Genomic DNA, 22,690 nt, shown 5'->3' on the forward strand with positions numbered 1-22,690 from the left:
TTTATAACAGGTCAAATAAAGACAATAAGTGAACAAAAAATAACTAGTCAGTTTGCTGTATAGAAAGTGCATAACTGAATATGTGTAATACAGAATGTACTTGATCTAATGTAAAATTAAAGGTTTGAAAGGAGGATGTTCATAAGGACATAATTAAGGCATTTTATTACTGAAAGGATGATTATAAAAGCAAGTTGTTGCCAAGTAAATTATTTTTACAAAGTGATGATGTCTTTGTCAATGTGTGTAGTGTAGTGGTTGATGGTGCATGTTAACAATACAGTTTTTCAATTTCCCAAAACTTTCCTGTTCAGTTTACCCATTGCCTTGCATGAGCCTGAGATGGCAACAGTACCCTTAGGGAAACAAGGAAGATATATTGGTGGTGAGTTGAGGACTGAGGCCTGAAGATACAGTTCAGCAAGCCCATTTCATTGGAGAGGAACTGAATTACCTTTCTTGCCTTGATTTGTGATGTAGACATCTTACTGACTGCTTGGTGACTTCTGGACAGCTGAACTAAGAGAGGTTTTTCTACCAGAAAGGCCATTGGCCTTTCCTGATGGACAGATAGATGCAGACTTACCTAGTCTACTTTCCCTTCTGTACCAAGCTTTAGTCCTAAAGTTTTTATTTCATGTGTGTTTAGCATAAAACATTTCCATGTGTTTGCATTGCAAGACTTTCTGCAGGGAGGACATGAAATATAAAGTATGTGTGTATATCCAGAGACAGATGACTGGATCCTGGATGCATATGGGTGGTTTTCTCTGTGAATAACATGATACTTCTTACTGAAGCATGCTGGAAGGTAAAAAATATTCTGCAATGCTGTATCTGTGTGAGGTCCCTATCACTGCCTGGTGGGGGGGGAGCTGCAGTTGATATCTAGCAGGCTGTATGGTTATTAATTGTTAGGGAGCTGAAGAATGTGTTGAATTGGCCAGTTTGACCAAGAAGAGGAGGAAGAGAAGGAGGGGAAACGTGGTGGGAGCTCTGACTCTCTGTATGTGTGGGAGAGTGAGAGATTTCAGGTCCCAGCTATCATCAGGAATAGCTCCAATTCGTGCAGCCGGGGAGTTTAATCACAGGGATAACATCAGACCACCCAGGCAAGGGCTATACAGAGCTGCCTCCTGTGCTATGCAGCCAGTCAGTGCCCAAGATCCAGCACCAGGATTCCTGCAAACATACTGACAGGTCCAGTGGAGGATAGGACACTTTTCTTATTCTACATTTTTCATTTAGACAGAAAGTAGAAATAAGCAAGAAGCACATGAGTTTATTAAACCTTAGGGCCAGGGAGAGGGAGTGAGAAAGAATCGAATGAAGTGTTTTGCAGTTTCCCAGAGAGAACCTGTATATGCTATGGGAATCCCAAAATAGAGGGCTTCATCTTAACATCAGCTACAACAATATTGGAGGCTACACCACTCCTCATTTAGCTGTCTTAGTTACACAGTGTGGTACCCTCACCTGCCTTATCCTCTGTAGAGCAAACTGCCAGTCTGCCAAATGCAGGTCCCAGTGGGCACCAGCTCTTTCCTGTCTAGACCTGAAAAGCACAACAAGAACATTAAATTTAGGGTGCAGCAAATACTTAGAGAAATTTGGTGAGGCTGTTTTACCCATTGAGGAGTTTTGGGTTTTTTTCAGTGAAGATCCCTTGGTTTGACTGAACCCTTTTTATCCAAGTCTTAATTGTAGTTTCTTTATGTGACCGTTTCTTTGGTTTTTACTCTTCTACTAATGGAGAGAATGAGAAGTATAAAGAAAAAAGGCATCTTAGTGTAGTTAGTAAGAGGAGCAAGAAGCAGGTGATCACCTCTGAAGGACATTTTTCCTCTTTCACACACCTCTGCACTGCTGCAGGTCCCCATCTTCTCCTCACTCAAGCTGTTTACACAGAAGCTGGAATTACTTTCATTGCTACTGGTTTGTAGCAGCAGCAGTAATGTAACCAGTTGGTCTCAGCTGAGGTTGTAAGAAGTGAAAATATCACTGTAGTTTCTGCTCATGTTGAACTCCTGCTCTGAGGCTCTGCAGGGAATAGAAGCAGAGGGTTTTGTTATGATGCAGCAACATCTGCAGATAGTCACTAAACAGGCCAGGCGGAGTGGCTAGGTCTCATATTATGGGAAAGATTACACCCTGATCATCAAACTTTTGGCAGGATTATGCCTTGTAAAAATCACTCCCACTGGAAGTTTTGAGGCAGAGTGTGTCTAATTGAAAGCCTGATTTTTTTCAGGAGAAGGAAGAGGGGGAGTTCAACCATCCACAGCAGCAGCATTTACTTGGGTTTTCTTTTTTCATTGTTAAATGGATGCATATGCTGGAGATACTACAAAGGAATTTGCAAGTTTGTCAGGTTTCCCAGGAATGTCTTTGGCAGGTCTTTGTCTGGAACTTCTTCTGGAGACTTGGAACACTTGTGCTCTGTATGCATATGTATATCCTGTAAGCTGGTAAGCTCAGAGAGCAAAGAAGGAATGTCACAGGCCTTTGGCCAGATCAGCCTTGGTACACACACAGATTTCACACTTCCCTGCCTGTTAGCCCTGGCTCTTCCCTCCTGGCTAGTTGTTACTGCAAATCCAAATCAGGACATAAAAAGAAGGTGCTTAAGTATGGGGTGAGGTCAGCAAGATGGCCTGGGTAACAGAAAGGTGGTTCTAGAAAAAAATCTGTTTGTATTACACGATTTGCTTATGGAATTTGTGATGCTACATTTTGTTACTCTGTTCAGATAGTGGTTTTGTATGTGTGTGTATTTGGGATTTGGGGTTTCCTTTCCTTCTTAAGAGGCAGATTAAGATCTTTTTTTTTTTTTAAGATTTTTTTCCTTTTTTTCCCCTCCATACTGGCATAGCCTATTGGATTCCAGTATCTCAGTGCATTAAGGAAGGCAAGGCAGCTGGACTATTTCCAGTATTACTGACAGACCTATCAGACAGGAAGCTGTGTTAGGCCAAGTCATGGTAGCCTGTGCTGCTGGATCCCAGATGTACCTGGGAGCTCTGTGTTAAAGCCAGGTAAATGCAACACAGGCTAGGGAGAGGGCAGGTTAACAGTGAGTATTTATGTTATAATATCTAGTCAGTCATCGCTGAAGGAAGAAAAATAACTGAAAGAATACAGCAAAATTTCTTTCTTTTTTCCCCTTCCACATGGCAAATTCTTAGCTCTTCCCTTGTGTTAAAGATTTTACAGCTCTTGAAAGCCTTAGGGGGGTATCTGTGTTTGACAAGTGAAAATACTTGATTATGAAAGCCAGATAATGAAAGAAAAAGCACATTTCATTTGTAAGCTATTGGATAATGCTGGCATTGCTGGATGAGCACTAAGTTATAAAATAGAGAATTAGGGATTGAGTGAAGGGTGTTGAAGGAGTCAAACTGGATAAACTTATGGATACATATGCTTACAGAGCATATGGGTAAAAATAGATTGAAAGGCAAAGGAGAATGCACTACAAATAATTAAACATTTTGCACATTTTCAGTTTTTGGCTGGAATGAACCCTCTTTGAGCTGGTGATACAGTATCATCATGTTCTGTCTGACTCATCAAAATTTAAGGATTCTGGTCTGATCCTAAGGCAGAGGAGTAGTGATCTTACATGTATCTTATCATGATCCTTGTCCAATCCTTCTTTAAACAAAAAGGTTTCTCAGTAAACAGCTTATTCATATATGCCTTTGTGACCTTTAATAGGGTGCATTGTGCTGAAAACCTTGTCTCCTCCTGTTTCTGACTGTGAAAATTTTATCATTTGGAAGTTTCTTTTGGAAGAGACAAGTAGGCCTATGGTTACTGCATTTTTTTGGCATATCTTTTAGGATTGACATGTGAAATATAGCTTGAACTCTGGACCCCTTTGCCTCCTCAGCAGTCAGAAAGATCCAAATGGAAATGTGAGATGTGTGAACTGTGGAGGATGTAGTGTGGCTCCAAGAGAAATGATCTTTGTATATCTCCAATCTCTACCACTTTTTGGGCAACAAGATATGACTGGCTTCTGCCATAAAAGGGCTAAAACTGCCAACTGAAATGGATCAAGTAGGCAATTTGTAGTGTATTTCTTGTTGTAGCATGTTGATGATTGAAATTTTGGATCTGCTGTTCAGGATGCTGGTAATGAAAATTTCAGTCATTTTTTCACTGCCTGCCAAGAGGGGCAGAGTAACAATTTCTAGTGGTGATGTGCCCCTGTTCACCCTGGTTTACTCCTGCAAGCTAGGAAGAGAAGCACTCGGGCTTTCATGAGGCTTTTTCTGAATCCATGGAGGCTGATCTTCAGCACTCATTATTATTTTCTTTTTCTGATTGTTAAAATTGGTGGCTCTAGTTTATGCCAACCATTAGAGAAGATAAAAAAGAAAATGTTAACTTTATTACAGAAAAAAGATTATTGAATATGATAGTGGGAAACTCTTGAAGGACTAGTATAATGTAGATCAGAAAAGTGAAAGATATTAAGCTCTTTTTCTCACTTTTGCTTGTAATTTCTTAGAAGTACTATACAATGGATCTTTGTCTGTAGGCTGCTATTAATTGGAAGCAAATTCTATCCTGAAGTTTATTCCTATCTGTACTTGCAGAATTCGTATTTCTTATTGAATCTTTAAAGCATATTAACAAAAACAAACCCCTCAACTCCTATATTCAGCACTTTGGGTATATTCTGTGTTGTGGCCTTGCTTTCAGTCATAAAGTTTCTTCAAAAATAACTTTCTCTGACTAAGGTGTGACCACAGAAATCAGTTCTTTTAAGCTTCTGTCTCTGTTGGCAAGGCAAGTGTATTGCAGTCATAAACTACCTTGTAACATTTTAAAGTAAAAATAAATGTATTGTGCAATAATTTGTCTTTTTGCGTATTAGCCTTATATTGAACTAAATATACAAGTATATATATGTACTGTTTCTAACACAGGTCTCTATTGATATGGCTGTGACAACCCACATTTTCTTCTCCCCTTCCCCCATTTTTTCATGTTATATCATAAATAGGAGTACATCAAGTGGGTTCTTTTCCTTCTCTGAGAGTTTGTGGGGATTCACTGTGTCTGGTCTTCAGTCAGCATGTTGCTTGCAGCTTCTGACATCTTTGCTGTTATAGTCAGTTTAAAAATTGTAGCAAAACTTTATGAATCTTTCTATCATGAGATATATTAGCTGTGTATTGTCTTGCCTTTTACATGGTCCACAAACACTGTGTAGAGGTGACAGGAGATGTTTGAAAATTAGGATGTTTGAAGTGTTCAGTGCAGCCCATACAGGTCTCCTGCTAGTGTCAGGAAAAGTACTCCATCACTGCTAATGAAAAACAGGAAATGTACCAAGCAGGAGAGTTTGAACCCATCTTGTTGCAATTCAGTTTGAAAACTAACTTAATTCTTACAGATCTACACCTATAACCACCTTCTCTGTTGAGCCCCACTAGCCTTTCTTGGCTTTGGACAGATTTTTTTATTTGTTTGGTTTTGCTCCATTAGTACTATTTTTGAAACTACAAGCTCTTCTATATGGATATTTTGGTCCAGGTGCTTTACCTTTTACCCCAAAGTACCAACTGATTTGCTGCTGATTTGCCTCTGTAAAGAGAAGAATGCAGTTCCATCAGATACACAGGAAGACTAGAAAATGAAGCCACTGCTGAGCCCAGATGTGTTGGGGGTGCCTCAGTAATCCTCCCAAGCAACATCCTGGCCAGCTAATTATAGCTGCTGAAATGTCTCAAAACATGGCACAGTAACAAGCAGTAACACCTGTCTGGGTGGGCTGGGTGCAGCTAAACCTTGTATTCTGGGTGGTGTTCTCTCTCTCTTTCTGAATCCTTTGCCTGTTTTTGATCCTGCTGTAGTTTTAACACCTGTCTATCTGGAATGTGTGAAATGTTGCTATTACCCATGCTAAGCTGTTTTCTCACCTGCTTAAAAAGACAGCTTTCAAGTAAGTAATGATACATTGATACAATGATAATTAAAGAGGAAAGCATGTCACAGTAACAGAGTAGGATTGAGGTGGTCATTTGTCAGACTAAATGGTTCTTGGCATCAAGATGATGATAGAAAATTGGATGAAGTCATCTTCATATCACACGTTGGATGTGTTAGCAAAGTTGTGATCACTGTTGCTGACAAGCTAAGAATTGCATATAACCTATTTTATTTACCATGTTGCCTTCTGTGTTTGCATAATTTACCATTCTTCCTTCTTTTCAGACAATAAATTCTTTGTGACCAGCAGCTGTCATTGTTAGGTATTTGTATAGTGCCTGGCACAATCAGAACTAAATCTGATTTGAAGCTTTCTGTTACTGCAATGAAGATGCTTAAAATTTTAATTAAATTCTACAGAACACAGCAATAGTAAGGGTGAGGTAGAGGCACCAAAATGACACCTAATACTGTTTTCTGTTTAAGGTGGATAACACTACCTATTAGTAAGCTTGCCTGATAATGTCTCACTGTAAGATTTTGAATTGCTTATAGGGTTCTGAAACTTTGTTCATTTGGATTAATGTTTTCTGTGCTTATTGTTAATTTTTCATAACGCTTCAGGCAAGGTAAAGGCTGCATTAAAAAAATATTTTGTGCATTTTAATACTTACAGAACTTTTCTTTTAAATCTTTTAATCTCCCATGCTTTGAAATAGCAACTTGGAATTCAGAATTTTTTTGAAGCTGAGTTGCAGAGTAACTGTTTAAAAAACTTCAGATGTAATATACTCAGCAAGATCTGGTAGACCTTCTCAGCTTCCTGAAGGTTCCTTCCACACTGAGGATGCTAAACCAAATTTCTCTGTATTTGCATCTCTGATGTATTTCTGCTAGAGCTTCTGTTCTCTTGTGTTTTCAGTAACCTGTTCCATGTTATGTTGGGGATCTGTCTGACTTGACTGCAGAATTAGTAGGAGTTCTGCCATGGTGTGGAGAACAACTGGGATATGGAGGCTGTGGAATTTGTATCTGGACATAATTTAGGAGAGGACACTGAGAACCATTCAGATGGAAGAACAGAAATGAATGGAGTGGTAGTGTGGTAAATGTGGTCCAGTGAGCAGCCCACATTCAAGGACTGGATGAACAAAGAGGTTGGCAGAAGGAGTGGACTGGGGAGAGGAGTAAAACCAGAGCTGCTAGGATATAGGATATGTGAGAAACCAAGAATGGGAGTGTGGAAAGACAGGTCAAATAACTACTCCTATGGAAAGTTCCAGAACTGAGATAGTGTGGGTCAGGGTCCAGGAGTAGTGGGGAAGCTAGTGATGGAAGTCTGTAAGAATGAAACTGTAACTGAGGAGACAAGGAGGATGACACCTGAAATGCAGAATCTGAGACTGTGTGAGAATAATGACACACAGATGAGGAGCAAGAATGGCAAAGGATATAGATCTGAGAAGGGATGAAATAAAATTGGCTACTTTTGGAGAAGTGGGCAGAAACCTAGGGGTAGAGACAGGAGAGGTGGAGATGATTGGCTTGCTGACACAGCTCATGATGGCTGGAGAGATACTCTGGTTTCTGCTCGATGTAATACAAGCTTCTGGCTTTTGATGATTGCATGTGAAGTTCATTTTTCACATGGTAGGAACTTGTTTACTTTGGAATTTTTTTCCCCATCTTTGTCCTTTTCCTCCTCTGTTCTTTGAATTGAAGGGTTGTAATTTTCATGCTGTCCCCTGAATTAATTTAAGGCACGGTAGGTGTTGGTGTCATCTCTCACTGCTTTATGCAACTAGCACAATGTTTTTTCATTTGAGTATTTCCATTTTCTAGCAGTTTCATTTCTCTTAGTACATAGTCAGTCCCATTTACTTAGTGATACCTTTTTCTCTTTTCTTGGCTTTTAATTGTTTCTGATGGTTTGGGTTTGTTTTTGTCTTGTTTCTTTTTTTTTTTTTTTTTTTTCTTCTTTTTCTTGCCTCTTTAGTTAACAAGCCTGGACTTGGCAAGTGGAGCTATAAGCAAGGGGAATGCAGGTGCCCTACAGAGCCACTGGTCACCACTCATCAAAAGAGGGTCGCTGTTGCCTGTTCAGTCAGACATTCATAGAGATGACAAAAGACCTCTCTCTTCAGTGGTCAGGTAAGTTAAAATTGCTGCTCTAGCTTTTTGGAAGAAGAATGTAATGCACTCAGGAGCTCATTTGTAATTTGTGTTTGGCTTCTTGCTCAGATGCAGGAGCGAGAGAAGGGCAACAAAGCTGGTGAAGGGTCTGGAGTACAAGTCTTATGTGAAGCAGCTAAGGGAGCTGAGGTTGTTTATCCTGGAGCAAAGGAGTCTTTGGGGGAGGGAGGTGGGTGGGGAGGGCACAATATTGCTCTTTACAACTCCTTCCAAGGAGGTTGTAGCAAGGTGTGTGTTGAAGTTTTGTCAGAGGAAGTTTAGATATTAAGAAAAATTTATTCACCAAAAGGTGAATGGTATTGGAACAGGCCACCAGGGAGGTGGTGGAGTCACTGGAGGGTTTTTAAAACGTGTAGATGTGGTACTTAGGGACATGTTTTAATGGTGGACTTGGTAATTTTAAGATTAACAGCTGGATTTGAGGATCTTAAAAGGAGGATCTTTTCCAGCATAAACAATTCTTTGATTCTAAGGTCTTAGTAATGGTTCCTCTCAGGCTTAGAAACTAGCCTGATGAAAATAGCTATGTTTCCAGAGCTGTCAGATTTCTGGTGCAAAGGGCACAGGTGAACATTGTAAATGAGAGGGAAATGTCTGTTTTTTCTTTATCATTTCCCATCCCTGCATCTGTAAGTTTAGGTTTACTGGCATTGAGACATATATGCAGAATGCAAGCTTAGACCTGATGCTGCAAAAATTTCCACTAAATCCTCATATTCATGCTTTTTTTCTAGAATATCAAGTTTAGATTGTTGAAAGATAGAGAAGTGTTTATCAGAGTTTCTTTTCCAGATATCTTCTTTATTATTCTATATTAATTTTGGGCATTGGAATTTATATTTGCAGCTTATACACTCTTGGGAATCAGGGCAAGGGACTGATTCTGCAGTAAAACCATTCTTTCTGTGATTCAAAGAGCAGCAAGATTTACTTGCAGGAGTCTGAATCTTGGAAGCTAAGAACAAGGAAAACTTGCTGCAGTAAGCAGGCTGGAATACAAGGCCAAGTCTGCTGGTGATTTGAGTTTCTTCCTTTGCCACTCCAGTAAAGAATATTGATTTCTTTGCCAAGGTGTTCATTTTTGTCTTTTAAAATAGAATAATAAAGTAGAGCTTCTCCAAGACATGAGTCCAGGTCTGGAAAGCACTGTGTACATGAAAATATTGATTTTTATCACTGGTGCCTGAATGCTACTGGAAAATGGAGGGAAGTGAGAGAGGGAGAAACACAGTGTAGAAGGCATGTGATCTGAATGGTGATCCTTTCCCAAATGGGTCCTTCAATAGAAAGATTGTGGTGGGTTTTGGAAAGCTCAAGTAAAATTGCTCTTATTTCATCAGTCACTACTTTTCATGCCTAAAGAAGAGGAATGTGAGAAATGAATTCCTGGCCTGTTTCTGTTCCAGCACAATGTTTGCCTCAGGGGTTTAAAGTTATTGAGAGAAGTGGTGGTGATTGTGCTCTTGGACCCCATCCAGGCAAGCTATTACCTAGTCTAAATAAAGAACCTATCCAACAGGTGTAAACTGCTTTCCCCTCCTACATGCCTGGGAGAGCAGCATGCAGGCTGTCCTAGAACTTCCATTCCCTTTCCAGCTCTGTTTGCACCTTTGCATGGGCTCACAGACAGAGCTGTAAACCCCACCATTAATGCCCAGAACACTCTGAATGACTTCCAGGGCAGTGCCTCATCTAGCATTGTGTGCATAGTTTAATGCCTTTAGTTAAAGCTTCTGTTTTATTTTGTACAGCAATCTGAAAATAGTTCAGACTTTTCTAGTAACAACTGATAGAAGATTCCATCTTCCAACCTTTTATGAATCATTTAGTCTTTCATTACTTCAGTTGCTCTGTTTTTATCCTCAGAACAAGAGTCAGGAAGATGCCTTAAGACTCCCTATTGAATTATTTTACCTTCATGGATGCTTTTATTGAATAGGCAAAATACTGGGCGTTAAGAGTTTTGTGTATATCTGAAAATGAAAAAAAAAATCTTGAGGCAGTGCTGGTTTACTTCATCTGTGAATTTGCGTTTAAGGAGAGAATTCCAAAAGGAATATCAAGGTCGTGATCTATGGAGATGGCTATCTTGTATTGTAAATGCCTTTTTTGCTACTTGATTTGTTACATTGGTGCAAGCAATTCATAGAGGGTCATCTGATGGGTGTCAGCCTGTGCTCAGTGCTGGATGACTGAAGAAAAGCTTCCTTTTTTTTGTTCCACTGAGATTCTTGTCTATCAGTTGCAGAATTCAGCAAGGATGGAAATATTCTGTGAATGGGTCTCTTATCTGGCTTGCACTTAGCTCCAGTTCAGATATCTGTCTCTGAAGTGCAATCCTCACAGTTTTTGTATGGCTCTGTGGTAAATGTAAGCCATTTTAATGCTGCTTTAAGTTAATTTGAGTTCTAAGTTCATTAGAAAATTTTGTTTGATGCTTGCAAAGCTGTAGGATTCAGGCTATTCTTTTAGACAAATCACCTTGCCCCTTTAATTCCTACACTCTCACTACTGATTTATCCAAATGTATCTCAAATGTATCTTTATTTTGTTGATTCCTTTTCTTTGCATGAGATAAGGTGCCAAATTAGTAGTCTGCTTGCCAAAAGGCAAAGGAGGTCTTGGGTTTGGAATACTGAGACAGAGGACTATTCTAGATCTGTTAAAATGCTCTTATATAAATCTACACTGCTGTGCATTTTGAGATTTTTTTTTTTTGCCACTTTCTATAAGCATTGCCACTGTTTCCACTCAAATGGTGGCCTAGCCTGTTGCTGCACCTCAGACAAGCCTACAGAGCTGCACAAGAGGTGAAATGTTCCAAGTTGTATGTGGCATTACTTCTGACTACTGTGACATGACTCAACCTCTAACACATTTGCTGCAGACCTGCCTTTGTTGTCCTCTGTATATCAGTGAAGTTATGCCAAATCTGTTCTCTCCTTCTTTAATCCTAACCCTGTCTCAGTGCCCTGTCTCAGCTTCTCACTCAGTCCATTGGGCAGGATTGTTACTCCTTCACATTCTGCTGTAAAGGCAGAATGTTTTGTAGTAGAGTTATTAAAGATTACCATATGTAATTTTTGTCACAGTTTTAGTAATGTAATCCAAGGACCACAACCATGAAAGTGATTCCTCATTATCCAGTGAAATTACTAGTCAACTGAAGCTAACACCATATTAGAGCTGCTCTTGAAGAAGCATTCTCCTGAAAAAATTATTGGTTTCTTAATAAAGTAAAAAATCAAGTGTTTAACAGAATGAAACTTGTTCATTCAGAACATAAACTAGCTCTGAAGTACCTGTTGGCAAATAGCTGCATAATCCCTGGCTGCAAGGACAGTAGATGGAGGTTACTAGACATTTCTGGCACTGGAATTTGCAGCTTCTATGCCACTATGTGTTGAAAAGGACAGTGGATTTCATCCTCTTGGGCTCCACAGGTCACTGAATCTCTAAGACCTGGACCAAAACTAGCAAGAAAGATTCCTTCTAGTTGGTTTCTTGCAAAGGGGAGGCTACCTGGCTGCTCTCCTGTGCTGCATTTGCCAAGTGTTCAGAGCTATTTGTTTGCACAGCATCTGGGTGTAAGGTAACTTGGAGGCTCTTCTACACTGATGCCTGTGGGGGAAATGAAGGAAGAAAGCAGCAAGCACTGAGTGTTACACAGTAGGCCCTCAGTTCAGTTTGAGCAAACTGCAATGACCTTAACATCTCCCTGGCTGAGCACTACAGAAGTGCCAGAGCAGCAGCAGCCCAACAGCACTGAGTCCAACCCTCTGCTAGCACAACTGCATCTGTTCCTCGTTCCCCAGAGTGCCTCTTTCTTCTCTTTTCTCTTTACCTTAATGCCTGAATTAATTCCATTTCTTTTTTGAGTGTGGGTTCAGTGATTTTTCTGTGACCTCTGTCTGCTTTGCCTCAGTAGCTTTGTCATGGTGATTCAACCTGTGGTCCTTGAGAGGCAGCATTTCTGAGAGCCCTGAATTTGGGGTTTATTAATTCCAGCTCAGAGGAGGTTTGAGGAGGGCAGGTTAAAATTAGGACTACTACCTGGATAGCTGTACGTTTTTGCAAGCCACCCTGTTTCCAGTTTGTGCATGTTCTTCTTCTCCCTATGTGTATTTGTGCCTGTAACTGTTGCCTCAACAGCCTCTTACCTTTTGTTCTTTTTTTTTTTTTTCCCACACGTCTCCCAGGGTCACCAGTGACAACTTGTTAAGTGTGGAAGCGAATTGGCTGACTTAAACTTCAGAAATACATGGCTAGTCTTGTATTTTTTTTCTATATATATATTGGTCGCATTAAGGAAACTTGTGTTGTCAGGGCCAATTGCTCTCCATCCTGCTTGGAAATCACTCTGGGCCTCAGCACCATGGATTGGCACAGTCCTCAAGGATCCCTGCTTCCCACAGCTAGGCCTTGGCTCTGTCTGGCTGCAGGAGAGGAAAGGCAGAAAGCTCGTGACTTGCCCAGACAGTCTGAGCCTGGCCCTGCAGCCTCGGCTCCCCAGACGCTGTTGAGTCGGACTTGGCTGGCAGCCCCCGCGCTGTTACTTTGCCGAGGTAATAAGTGAGATTAATCACAGGACCCTTTCCAGAGGCAAAGGAGGTTTGTGCTGCATGCAGGGAGACCATAGGAGCCAGTGCTGTAGCTGGAGGCGAGAGCTGGGGCCTCCCAGCGGGGCAGAGCAGGGCAGCAGGGGAGCTGCGCCAGTGTGGCCGCTGCACTCAGCTGCTGCTGGAGCCATTGCTGGAGCTGCAGCCTGCTGCCTCCCCTGGATGGGCCCTGGCTGAGCTCAGGGGCACAGTGCCTGCATTGCCTCTGTCTGCTGGCCTTGGGCAAATACATTTTCTGCAAATAACTCTCAAAATTGGAGCGGGACCAGGCTTCTTTTGCATTGCATGACTTCCAGAGGAGAAATGAGGGTCTTTATTCCCTAGAGCATACTGTGGAGAGCAAGCAGCCCATTGTTGATAGGTGGAGTGGAGCAACAGGGGTCTCCTGCCTTCTCCCAAACCAATACTGCATAATGATTTTGGGTTTCCTCTTTTCAGCTGCCTTCACAAACTGACCTTACCCTAATGTAAACAGGATTTGCTATCCTGGACTGGGCTGCTCATCTCTTCAATTCTTTCATCCTCAGCTTCAGAGCAACTATCTCTACCACCATCAGTACAGAAAATGTTCTGATGGGCAGCAGGGAAATTCCCTTTCTGAGAGGGAGATAGATTTTGCCCTGTGTGCTAACTCCTGGCATGTTGTTCTTGCAATACTTTGTTCTGCATAGTGTAGTGTGTGGATATTGTTATTATCATCTATTTTATCTTCTGCAAAGAATGTAGTCCCATTGTTGTAGTGTTGTGTTCCACAGGTGGTGCATATTATGCTAAAGTTTCTTTTTTAATTTTTTCCCAAATTTTGCCAAAAGTTTCTGTACCTTACCTCTGTACCTCTGTAACAAGATCAAATGAAGGCAAACAGAAATGCTTAATTTGTTTTTCTGCACTATTTATTCTCTATCATCATGTCCCTTCTTGTTTGTCTCTCCTAAGCTAAACAGTTCCATTCTTTTCAAATTCTAAATGGAAATCTTCCTGGCCCTCTAATAATCGTCTGGCTGTCTTTATGGAGATGACAAGAAATTAAAAGAGTACATCAAGAAGGGGTAAAGCATTAGTTTCATGTAAATAACACTAAGGTATCTCTAATTTCTATCTCAACTTACATATAGCAATATCTTGTTGGCTTCTGACCATGCTAAACACTGAGTTTTTTATTAATATGCAGTTGTTTTTCTTTTATAGTAAATGTCGAACTGAGCAACAGGTATAAGAAGTTCATTTTTTCAGGAATTTTTTTTTTTCCTTTCCCCATTCCTTGCTAGGCAAGTCTTCCTGCACTGGTGGATTTTGTTGTCTGTAATGGAAGTTGCTTGATCTTTTCTGTTCTATCAGACACCTCATTCAATATGGAACAAGTTGAAATCTTCTAGTGTCTTGCACTACTTGACTCATACTGTTCCCCCAGTTATCCCTGATCTCGGAGGTCTTTGAAGTACACTGTATCAGTTCTAGACATTTCATGTTGCAAAATGACCATCTTATCTCCCTTTCCTCTGCATTTATTTAAACCTCCCATTCACCATTAAAATAGTTGTTTTCCAGAGTGGTTTTCAGAGGGTTAATGTGCTTGTTGTTCTCCTGGGGGAGATCTACTCTGCTCTTACATTCTTGTAGGAATGAGGGTACTCTATATTCTGGTGCTGTGTAGGAGTGGCTCTGGCTCCAGCAGCCTTCCTCTCTAAAGGAGTTCTGAAAGGGTTACAGGGGAGCCTTGGCTGTTTCTTTGAGCTATTTGGAAAGGACGGGCCTCAGACAGCTTGGCAGGAACCTGAGGCCCTGTTTTTTCCAGCCCAGCCCTTCCTTCTGCACAGAGCTGTCAGGGAATCCCACGAATGTCTGGTTTTTCCCCTTTCCTGATTCCTTTAACAATATTTTTATCCATCTGTGACTCTTCCTCACACAAGGATCTCAAATTTTATCCATTGATTTACCTTGCACGTAGTGGAGTATAAATGAAAGCTGTGCTACCATGCCATAACTTTTGGAATTAGTTCACAGTTGTGCAGCTGAGAAGGGCATTGGGAAGTTTCCCAGAAGAATGTCCTTTTTGGCATTGATCTTAGGGCAGGTCCATCTGGCCTAAGAACAGAGGGATTGAGTGGGCCCATCTTTGAACTGTGCTATTCTTGTGTGTTACAGTGAGGCACTCTGAATTCTTGGGGCTGCATGTTCTGTATCCTCCCTATCAGACATACAGAATGCTGCTTTGTAGAAATGGAAATCCCCTTTGTAAGCCAGGCTTATGAAAGACAATATATGGTTAGTGACTTTTCCTTCATTTGCCTCACGCTCTCTTGGACTGTCCTGAAGTTGAAGTCATTGTGAATATTTTGGAGATTTCCAAGTTTTGCCATGTACATTTTCACTTCAATAAAATGGAGGTGTAGTGGGTAGTGTGAGAAGGGAAGTTTGGTTACTCATGAGAGCAAAGGTCTTGAACAGCTGTGTTGAAGACATTGGTGTTGTACAGCTGAGGAAGAGAAATTGAATTGGGATTGTACTGCTATCCCAGTGAGCCTGCCCAATGCTGGGAGTAGGGTGTGATCTGAGTTCCATGTAGAAAGACTTCCAGAAGGCAGCCCTCCTGTGGGGCAGTCCCTGGACAGCCCTACAAAGTCAGCAGCCAAAGGGCCTGGAATCAAGCTCAGTTGAGTTAAGGGTTTCAGTGACCAAGTACAAACGCCAGAGCAGGAGGTAGCAAAAGGGGCCAAAGAGTTTTCCTCCCTACTAGGCTTTGTTTTGGAGCTATCTTCCATTGTGCAGGGAACTTTCCACCAGCAATGCACATTCATATTTTCCATCCAGACCAAGGTCATGCTTTAGCTTGGCTTCCTCAGGATGAGCAATCTTCTTTTTGGTGTTTTGTACTCTGATATAAATGGGAAATCCCTGTGAAAGCATGGAGAAACCCCTTTCCTGCCCCTGGAAATGTTAGTTGGCATTTCCTGTGAAGATTCTGATTTCACCTAATTTCCCCAAGGTCTCTGACTGGTAAAGTTTTGTAGCTGACACCAGAGTTTGCAAATTGCATGCTGTTGGCTCTATGTCAGTCTGTTATTCTCTGGGGTTTTCTGGGCTGCAGGTATCAAGCAGCAGCTGTTTGTGAACCATGCAGGGATCCATCTTTAACAAGAATGTCTTTTAAAAAAAGGGGAAGGGAAAAAAAATGTGAACAAGTCAGTATGATTTCAGTTCCCCTGTGTATGTGGTGGCAGCCTTGCTTGGTGATCCTGTTCAGTAGGTCCTAGGGGTAGGTATATTGTATAATATGAAGAAGATGCAGCAACTAGAACTCCACTGTGGAGCACCAACCTTTTGTTTAGGGAATAGTGTGGCTTATAATAATGAGGAACATTTTTGTTTACTAGTACTTTTTTAGTCTCTACCCAACACTGGATACTATAAGCCATTGAGTAGTTTGACCAAACTCTGGGGAAGAGGACTTTGGTTGGTAATGAGCAAGAAAGCTCACCCACAAAAGCTTGTTACTGGATTGTCCAGAACCAGTGCAAATTATAAGAATTTTTAAATGCACTGTTAAGGTTGGACTGTACAGTGTCAGGATGGAAATGTCAAGAATAATTTGTTACAAGCAGTTATTTCTAGGATTTAATTTTGTAACAGTAGTTGAAAGATACGTTCTTACCAAAAAAAAAAAAAAAAAAGAAAAGGCTGGGGAGAGTAAGCAAAAAAGCTAGGTAGTTTTAAAAGATATCAGTTTCCAGACACTCTCCTATTGCACACATGGCATTTTTATGAATATTTCTTATCCAAGAATTGTTCACAGCAAACCAGGTGGGGAGATGCCAGGCCAGCCAGGCTGATTCAAATCTATTTAAAACTGGCATTGAGACAACAACCTTTAGTAAAAGGAATTTAAAACTAAGAGAGCTCTGTTGGATGGTTGAACATGTGAACAGGCTCCCCAGGGAAGTGAGGAGCCTGCCAGTGTTTGAACTGTACTCTTGGGCACACAGTGTGACTCTTGGGGTGTCCTGTGCACAGCCAGGAGCTGGATGTCAGTGATCCTTGTGAGTCCCTTCCAACTCAGAACATTCTATGATTCTGTGTTGCTTGGCTTCCTTGCTTGACTTTCAGATTGCATCTGGCTCAGTACATGTCTTCTACTCCCCTTTCTATCTTTCTGCTCTCTGGCACATGGGACTTAACTGAAAAGTTAGTCAGAGAAGATCTGGCAGTGCTGCACATACTGTTGGCAGTTGTCTGTCAGGGATACTTTGCCTGGGCAAGATTCATCCTTTAAAGCAAAAGAGCTGTGGCATTCTTGGTCCAAACCTTTTGTATGCATAAAGATTTCTTTATTTGCTTGCTTCTGGAAAAAAAACCAGAATCTTCTCTGTGAAGAATGTAGCCAAGTTGGGGCATGAATGTCTTCAGTGCTGAAAATTTGAATCCTCTCAAAATTCAGCTGAGAAAATGTTCATGTTTGGTAGACTGTCTGAAAAGGAGGAGGAAATCTCAAGTATGGACCATCTGTTTCTTTTTTTTCTATTTGGATAAAGATGCTGGTGGGTAAAGAGGTGTCAGCTTATCTTCATTTAACATTTTGAAAACTTGAAGATGCGGAGATTTGAAATGGAGTAAGTTTAGGAATTCTGTTTCTTGCTAGTGGTACTTAGTTCAGAAAAACTTTTCACAGTCTAATTCTCAATTTTAAATGAGAATTTTTCATTACTTATTAAAGACCATATACCCCTTAGTGGAGTGACTTACACTTCCCATTGCAGTTTCCTGAAACTTCTCAAGCTGTGGTGTTAGAAAAAGCTTGAAATAACTTGTTAGAATGTTCTGTTCAATAAATTTCTGATCTTAGCTCTGCTAGACACTTGGGTGTGATTCTTTGACAGTCTCATGATGCTAAAGATTCTGGCTTCTGTAATTATCTTTGGATGGATCATAATTTGAGCAACAATTAAAGGCTTTCTGATTCAGGCAGTCAACATGACAAAGAGAACAGTCTCATCTTTTGTGAAGGAAGCAGTAAATTGAACAGTTTGTGAGAGATTTAAGCACAGGCCCAAAAACTCAGCCCCAAAAGTGATTCTTCATAGACTTTGCTGTTGTTAAGGTGCTTTGATGAACACATCCCTTTCCAGTAAGAAACTGCATATAATATGTCCAAGATATTCTCCAGAAGAGTGAGATTTAGGTTTCTACTGTCAGTGATCCCCCAACCTTCTGTTTTCAAAATTCCTTACCAGAAAGTCAAGGAAGTTTAGACTTATCCCTTAGGAAATTCCAACAAAGGCTGCCAGTTAAGATTTTTTGGAACAGCTATCTTTCATAGAGTTTGGTTTTGCATATTGACAATTTGCTTATCTTTCTTCAAAGCTGAAAAACCTCAAGGAGGAGATGTGTTTTAATGTGGAATTAATTTTGCTAAAAAAATCAATGGGAATAATAACTTGTCTCTTATCAAAGTTCACAAATATTTTAATTTTTTATTTTAATTTCTATAAGTAAGCACATATAATACATTTAAAAGTATTAGGTAAAATAATAGATACTGATAAAATAATTTCGAAAACCCAGTTTTAGTAGTTGGATTATTCTGGTATATTTCAAGAAACTTGGATCAAATCCATCTTTAGTCATTTAAATATTTTGTTTTTCTGTTTAGTACATTGTTTGCATAACTGATTTTGTCTTTTTCAAAGGTCAGAGTCATGTTTTTATTTGTTTCTGAAATCCTACTTTTCTGCTGCTGATAATAACGTTAATGATTTAAATATGAAAGTATCCTCCATTATAAAGAGAACAAAAATTATACATCAATTTCTAGGTTATTTTGAGGTGTAGGGGACAAACTATGGTTCATGTAGTACAGAGGTTTTGTCTATTGATATTTTCTAAATATAAAAGAACCAAAAATTAACGTTCTATGTTCTCTAAACCATTTGCAAGTCCTGAATATGAGGGTAGACATTACTGAGAAGCATTTCTGTGAAAGGGAAAAGAACTATGGAGCTGGGTATTTTGCTGTTTACATATTTTGCTCTGAAATTACCTGTACTCCTGATATCATGTAACACTATGAATTGTGAATTTTTGTACTTGTTGCTATGCAAGGCATAGTTGTTTGTGTATTGTTTGTCAAAATCTCACTTATGTGAGTGTTCATGATATATATTGTTCAGTAGCAAAACCAGGTACCAACTGCTTGTGTCATTTACTTTCAGATTTTTTTCTAACACTGTTACCTTTATGTGAGGTCTTGCTTACTGTCTTATTCTTCAGCTGGTCTATAGAGCCTTAAACAAAGTACACAACATGAAGGTTAACCTTTTTGCAAATGTTTCAGTATTCACCTCAAGCGTCCTGGAGGCCTGTTTGGACTCTTATCTGCCTGTACTGCAGATTAATTTTCTCTGAAATGTACCAGTTGTGGCTCTTGAATCTGCTCTATTTAGAACATTTACTGAAACATCATCAAAGGCATCAAATACAGAGAAGCAGCATATAACAGAGATTTCTTGATAGACACTGTTTTTATTTTCCTTTCTTGTGTCTTATCTATGGTAGGAGGGAAGTATTGAAAGGACATTTTTCCACGAGTGGCTGGGGTATTTTAGTCTGCCCTTTTAAGGAGTTAGCATCTGCATCTTTGATGTGTTCATGCTCAGAATTACATCAAATCACTTGGTGGAATTCCTGGGGCAGAGATTCCATGGTTCCCATCTGTGTTCCTGAGTCTGGGAGCTTCTGACTAATTATACAATTTTCTCTGTACTTGTAGGAAACAATTTCATTTTGGCCCTAGAAAAAGGGATTGGGTTGGAATGGAATATGGGATTGCATAACTTTTTTCATGTTTAACCACAAATTCCACAAATGAAAGCTATTGCACTTCCTCTGAAGATACCTTCTCTTGCCTTTTGGTTCTCAGAGTAAGTAGAAATATTCAACCCCCATATACAGTCCAAAAAGACCTATCAATTGAAAGGCTTTCCCAAAATCTGTCATTAATGAATCCAGCAAAATTTCATCTCTAAGGAAGCAGCACCATCCCTAGATACCTATACTCAAACCCCAAGGGGAAAAGATGGGTATAGTATGCAGTTGGGATGGGCAGCAGAGCTGGCACATCATCATAGACTTTTCTGTCCATGCTGGGGGAGAAAACATCACAAATATAGGTGCGTGGTCACATGGAGGTAATTTAAAAGCTTTTTTCCTAGGTGTTGCAAACAAAACTAGTGCTTACAGTCTCTACCTTGTATCCTAGAGTTGTGAGTAGACAGAAATCTCATGAAAAGTATTTCAGGCAATGGGTGATCAAGTTTTGTGCAACTTTTGAACATCTTCCTCAGACAGGATCTGACAGAGAGGGATCTTTCAATGAGTACTGGACAAGTCTGGGAACTGTGTTTTAAAATATGCTGTCTCATCTCTTGCTACTGTACAATATAATTATCTTAACATCCTTTTACTCATCTTCCTCTAATGACAGACTTTGTCTGTCATCACATGTATCAGTTTCCTGGAGAAAGATTTTTTGTTGACCCAGTTTACCAAGATAGGCCTGAGCCTTTTCAGTAGTTTCAGAGTTTAATTGCATATTTCTTGTTCTCAATGCTTAATTGTTTTCTGCCAGCTGGCCTTCTTGGTCAGCACGTGTGTTGCTGCCTGCTGAGGAAGAGGAGGCAACTGAATGATTTGGGGCTCTCCCATGATTTTCCACTGCACCACCTGTTTTGGAAATGGTTGTAGAATTGCCAAACACGCTGAAGTGGTTACATGTACCAGCTCCTAAAGAAGCTGAAGGGGAGGAGTGGCTCTTGCTTGCTGGGTTTTCAAAGGGAGCTGAGACTTTGATGTTCTGTTTTAGCAGCTGTTAGATAGAGTGCCTCAGCCCTATGCAGCACTTGTGGCCCAGCCTTCGTGCATTGTATTCTTCTTTACACTGCCAGAATGGAGAGAAGAAAAATAAAATAAAATAAATTAAACCAAGAGTATGGGCATTAGCAATACTGTTGCTTTGTTTTATTTTACAATTTGAGATATAGTGCCTTGTGTCTCATACCAGTGAAGTACCTTGCACTTAATTGGGTCTATTTAGAGGAAGAAATATATTTCACTTCAGCTTTCTTTGCCTTTCTAATTGCTTCTTCCTCACCTCTTCATTTTTATGACTGCTTCCAAAATAACTGTAGTCATTTTACTCTTTTGTTCTGTAATGGCCACATAAAATAGGCAGAGATTTACATGTATGGTGCACCAGAATTCCTTGCTTAGTCTAGAGGGACTGGGTCATCTTTCCAGTAAGGATTGAGGGAGACAGAGAAATGTGGTGGTTAAACCAAGGCTTCAAAGCCTTAAAGCAGGAGCAGACAACACTCTGCTGTATCTGCTGAAGGCAGTTCACTGGGAATTTCCCCTTTACTCTCTTAACTCCTCGCTGCCGGAAATAAGATGCTGTAACTCAATTTATTCTATTAATATTGAACTTCTTTGTGGTAATACGAACTCCTCTCTGATTTTGTGTGTTGAGATATTGGTTTACTGAAAATGCTGGAGGCTAAGCTCTGTTTTCAGGTGAAGAGGCAGATAGATTCTAATAGTAGTAGTGAAAGGGGAACTGGATTCTGTGTAATTTAAAAATTAAGAGACCAAAATTATGATAAACTGGAATGGTGTCTTTTGGCAAGGCAGTACACTTCTGTGGTATTGATCTCTGGAAGACAAAGTCCAAAAAAATGGGAAGATTCTCGCTCTGCAGTACTAGCTTTTCCAGATAAGGCTATATAAATAAATACAAACCTTTCTAGTCTTTTTTTTGCAGTTCTTTATGATACAATTCTGGTATGTCATCACCCAGGCAATAAAGGGGGACAGATGCATAGAAATTTTTGTGAGGGAAATGCTTCTATTAGTTCTTTTTTCTTTGTTTTAGTGTTAGCTATAGAATTTCTAAATTTTTTTCTCTTCCCATATTAAAAATCACTAACACCTAAATCAAAATTGAACCTGCCATTCTGTTCTGAAGTTTTTTCTTAGGTTACATTTTAGCTCTCAACAAAACACATTGTATTTGCTCTTTTCTGAAGAGTAGTTTCCCCCAAGTGGGGGGTGTCTCTGAGGATTCTTAGGAGGAATGCTACAGACCTGGAAAACTTCTGTCATTTTTAGCCTGAGAAAATTATTGCTAGGAATTCGTGCTATCTTGGTTGAAATAATAAGCACTTTTATAAAGTGTCTTCCATTACCTCTAAGGAAGTCGAGTGGAGAAAAATAACACTTACTTTTTACAATACAAATACAGTGTTTTGTGGCCATCAATGGGGCCTGCAGTGATTAAAAAAAAAACCAAAAAAAAACCCAAAAAAAACCACAAAAGTTGTAAAACAACAAGCACCACACCCCTGGTGTTGCCTTGGTGTCAGTGTGCCATGCTGCTCTTTGGAGGCTGAAAGTCTATAACATGATAGTATCAATCTGTGGTCTTTGTATAAGAAACAAAACTCTCTTTGCTTATATTTTTAAATTTCCTGCAATGTGTGGGAGAGGATGGTATCACCTGTGCAGCATATACAGTCACTGCCTAGCTTCTTCCATAGGTAACAACCCGTGCTGGACTCTCACTGTGTATTTGAGCTTATTCCACCAACATCCCCTGATTATATTTTACATGACTACTTTGTTACAGACTTTAGGAAGTGTGTGCTGTCACAGACAGTCACTTCTTCCCCTAGTCCATTGCTACATGTTCAGGGAGCCACAGCAGGTGAATTGATCTTTGCACAGGAGGTGGAGGTAAAAGAATTCTCCCTTAGCTCCAGCATAAACAAGCTGCAGAGGGAACATGAGGAGAAAAAAAATAGTTAACAGGTGGGATCACTCCTGGGTACAGTCAATTTTGTGTTATACCTCGTTACCTTATGGAAATCCACTTGAGGGACTAGGAAAGC

At 40.1% G+C, this 22,690-nt stretch overlaps 1 protein-coding gene across 2 annotated transcripts in view; it reads left to right on the forward strand.

The window, feature by feature from the left end:
* The window catches only part of TTLL5 (tubulin tyrosine ligase like 5), a 117,517-nt gene that overhangs the window by 60,788 nt on the left and 34,039 nt on the right, over nt 1-22,690 (forward strand). For both annotated transcript variants that reach the window (XM_079309549.1, XM_079309548.1), the window contains exon 30: nt 7,940-8,094. In XM_079309549.1, coding sequence (XP_079165675.1) covers nt 7,940-8,094 — 155 coding nt within the window. The remainder of the gene's footprint in view (nt 1-7,939; nt 8,095-22,690) is intronic.

Source organism: Erithacus rubecula, assembly GCF_903797595.1.
Source record: "Erithacus rubecula genome assembly, chromosome: 6".
NCBI classification, from domain to species: Eukaryota; Metazoa; Chordata; class Aves; order Passeriformes; family Muscicapidae; genus Erithacus; species Erithacus rubecula.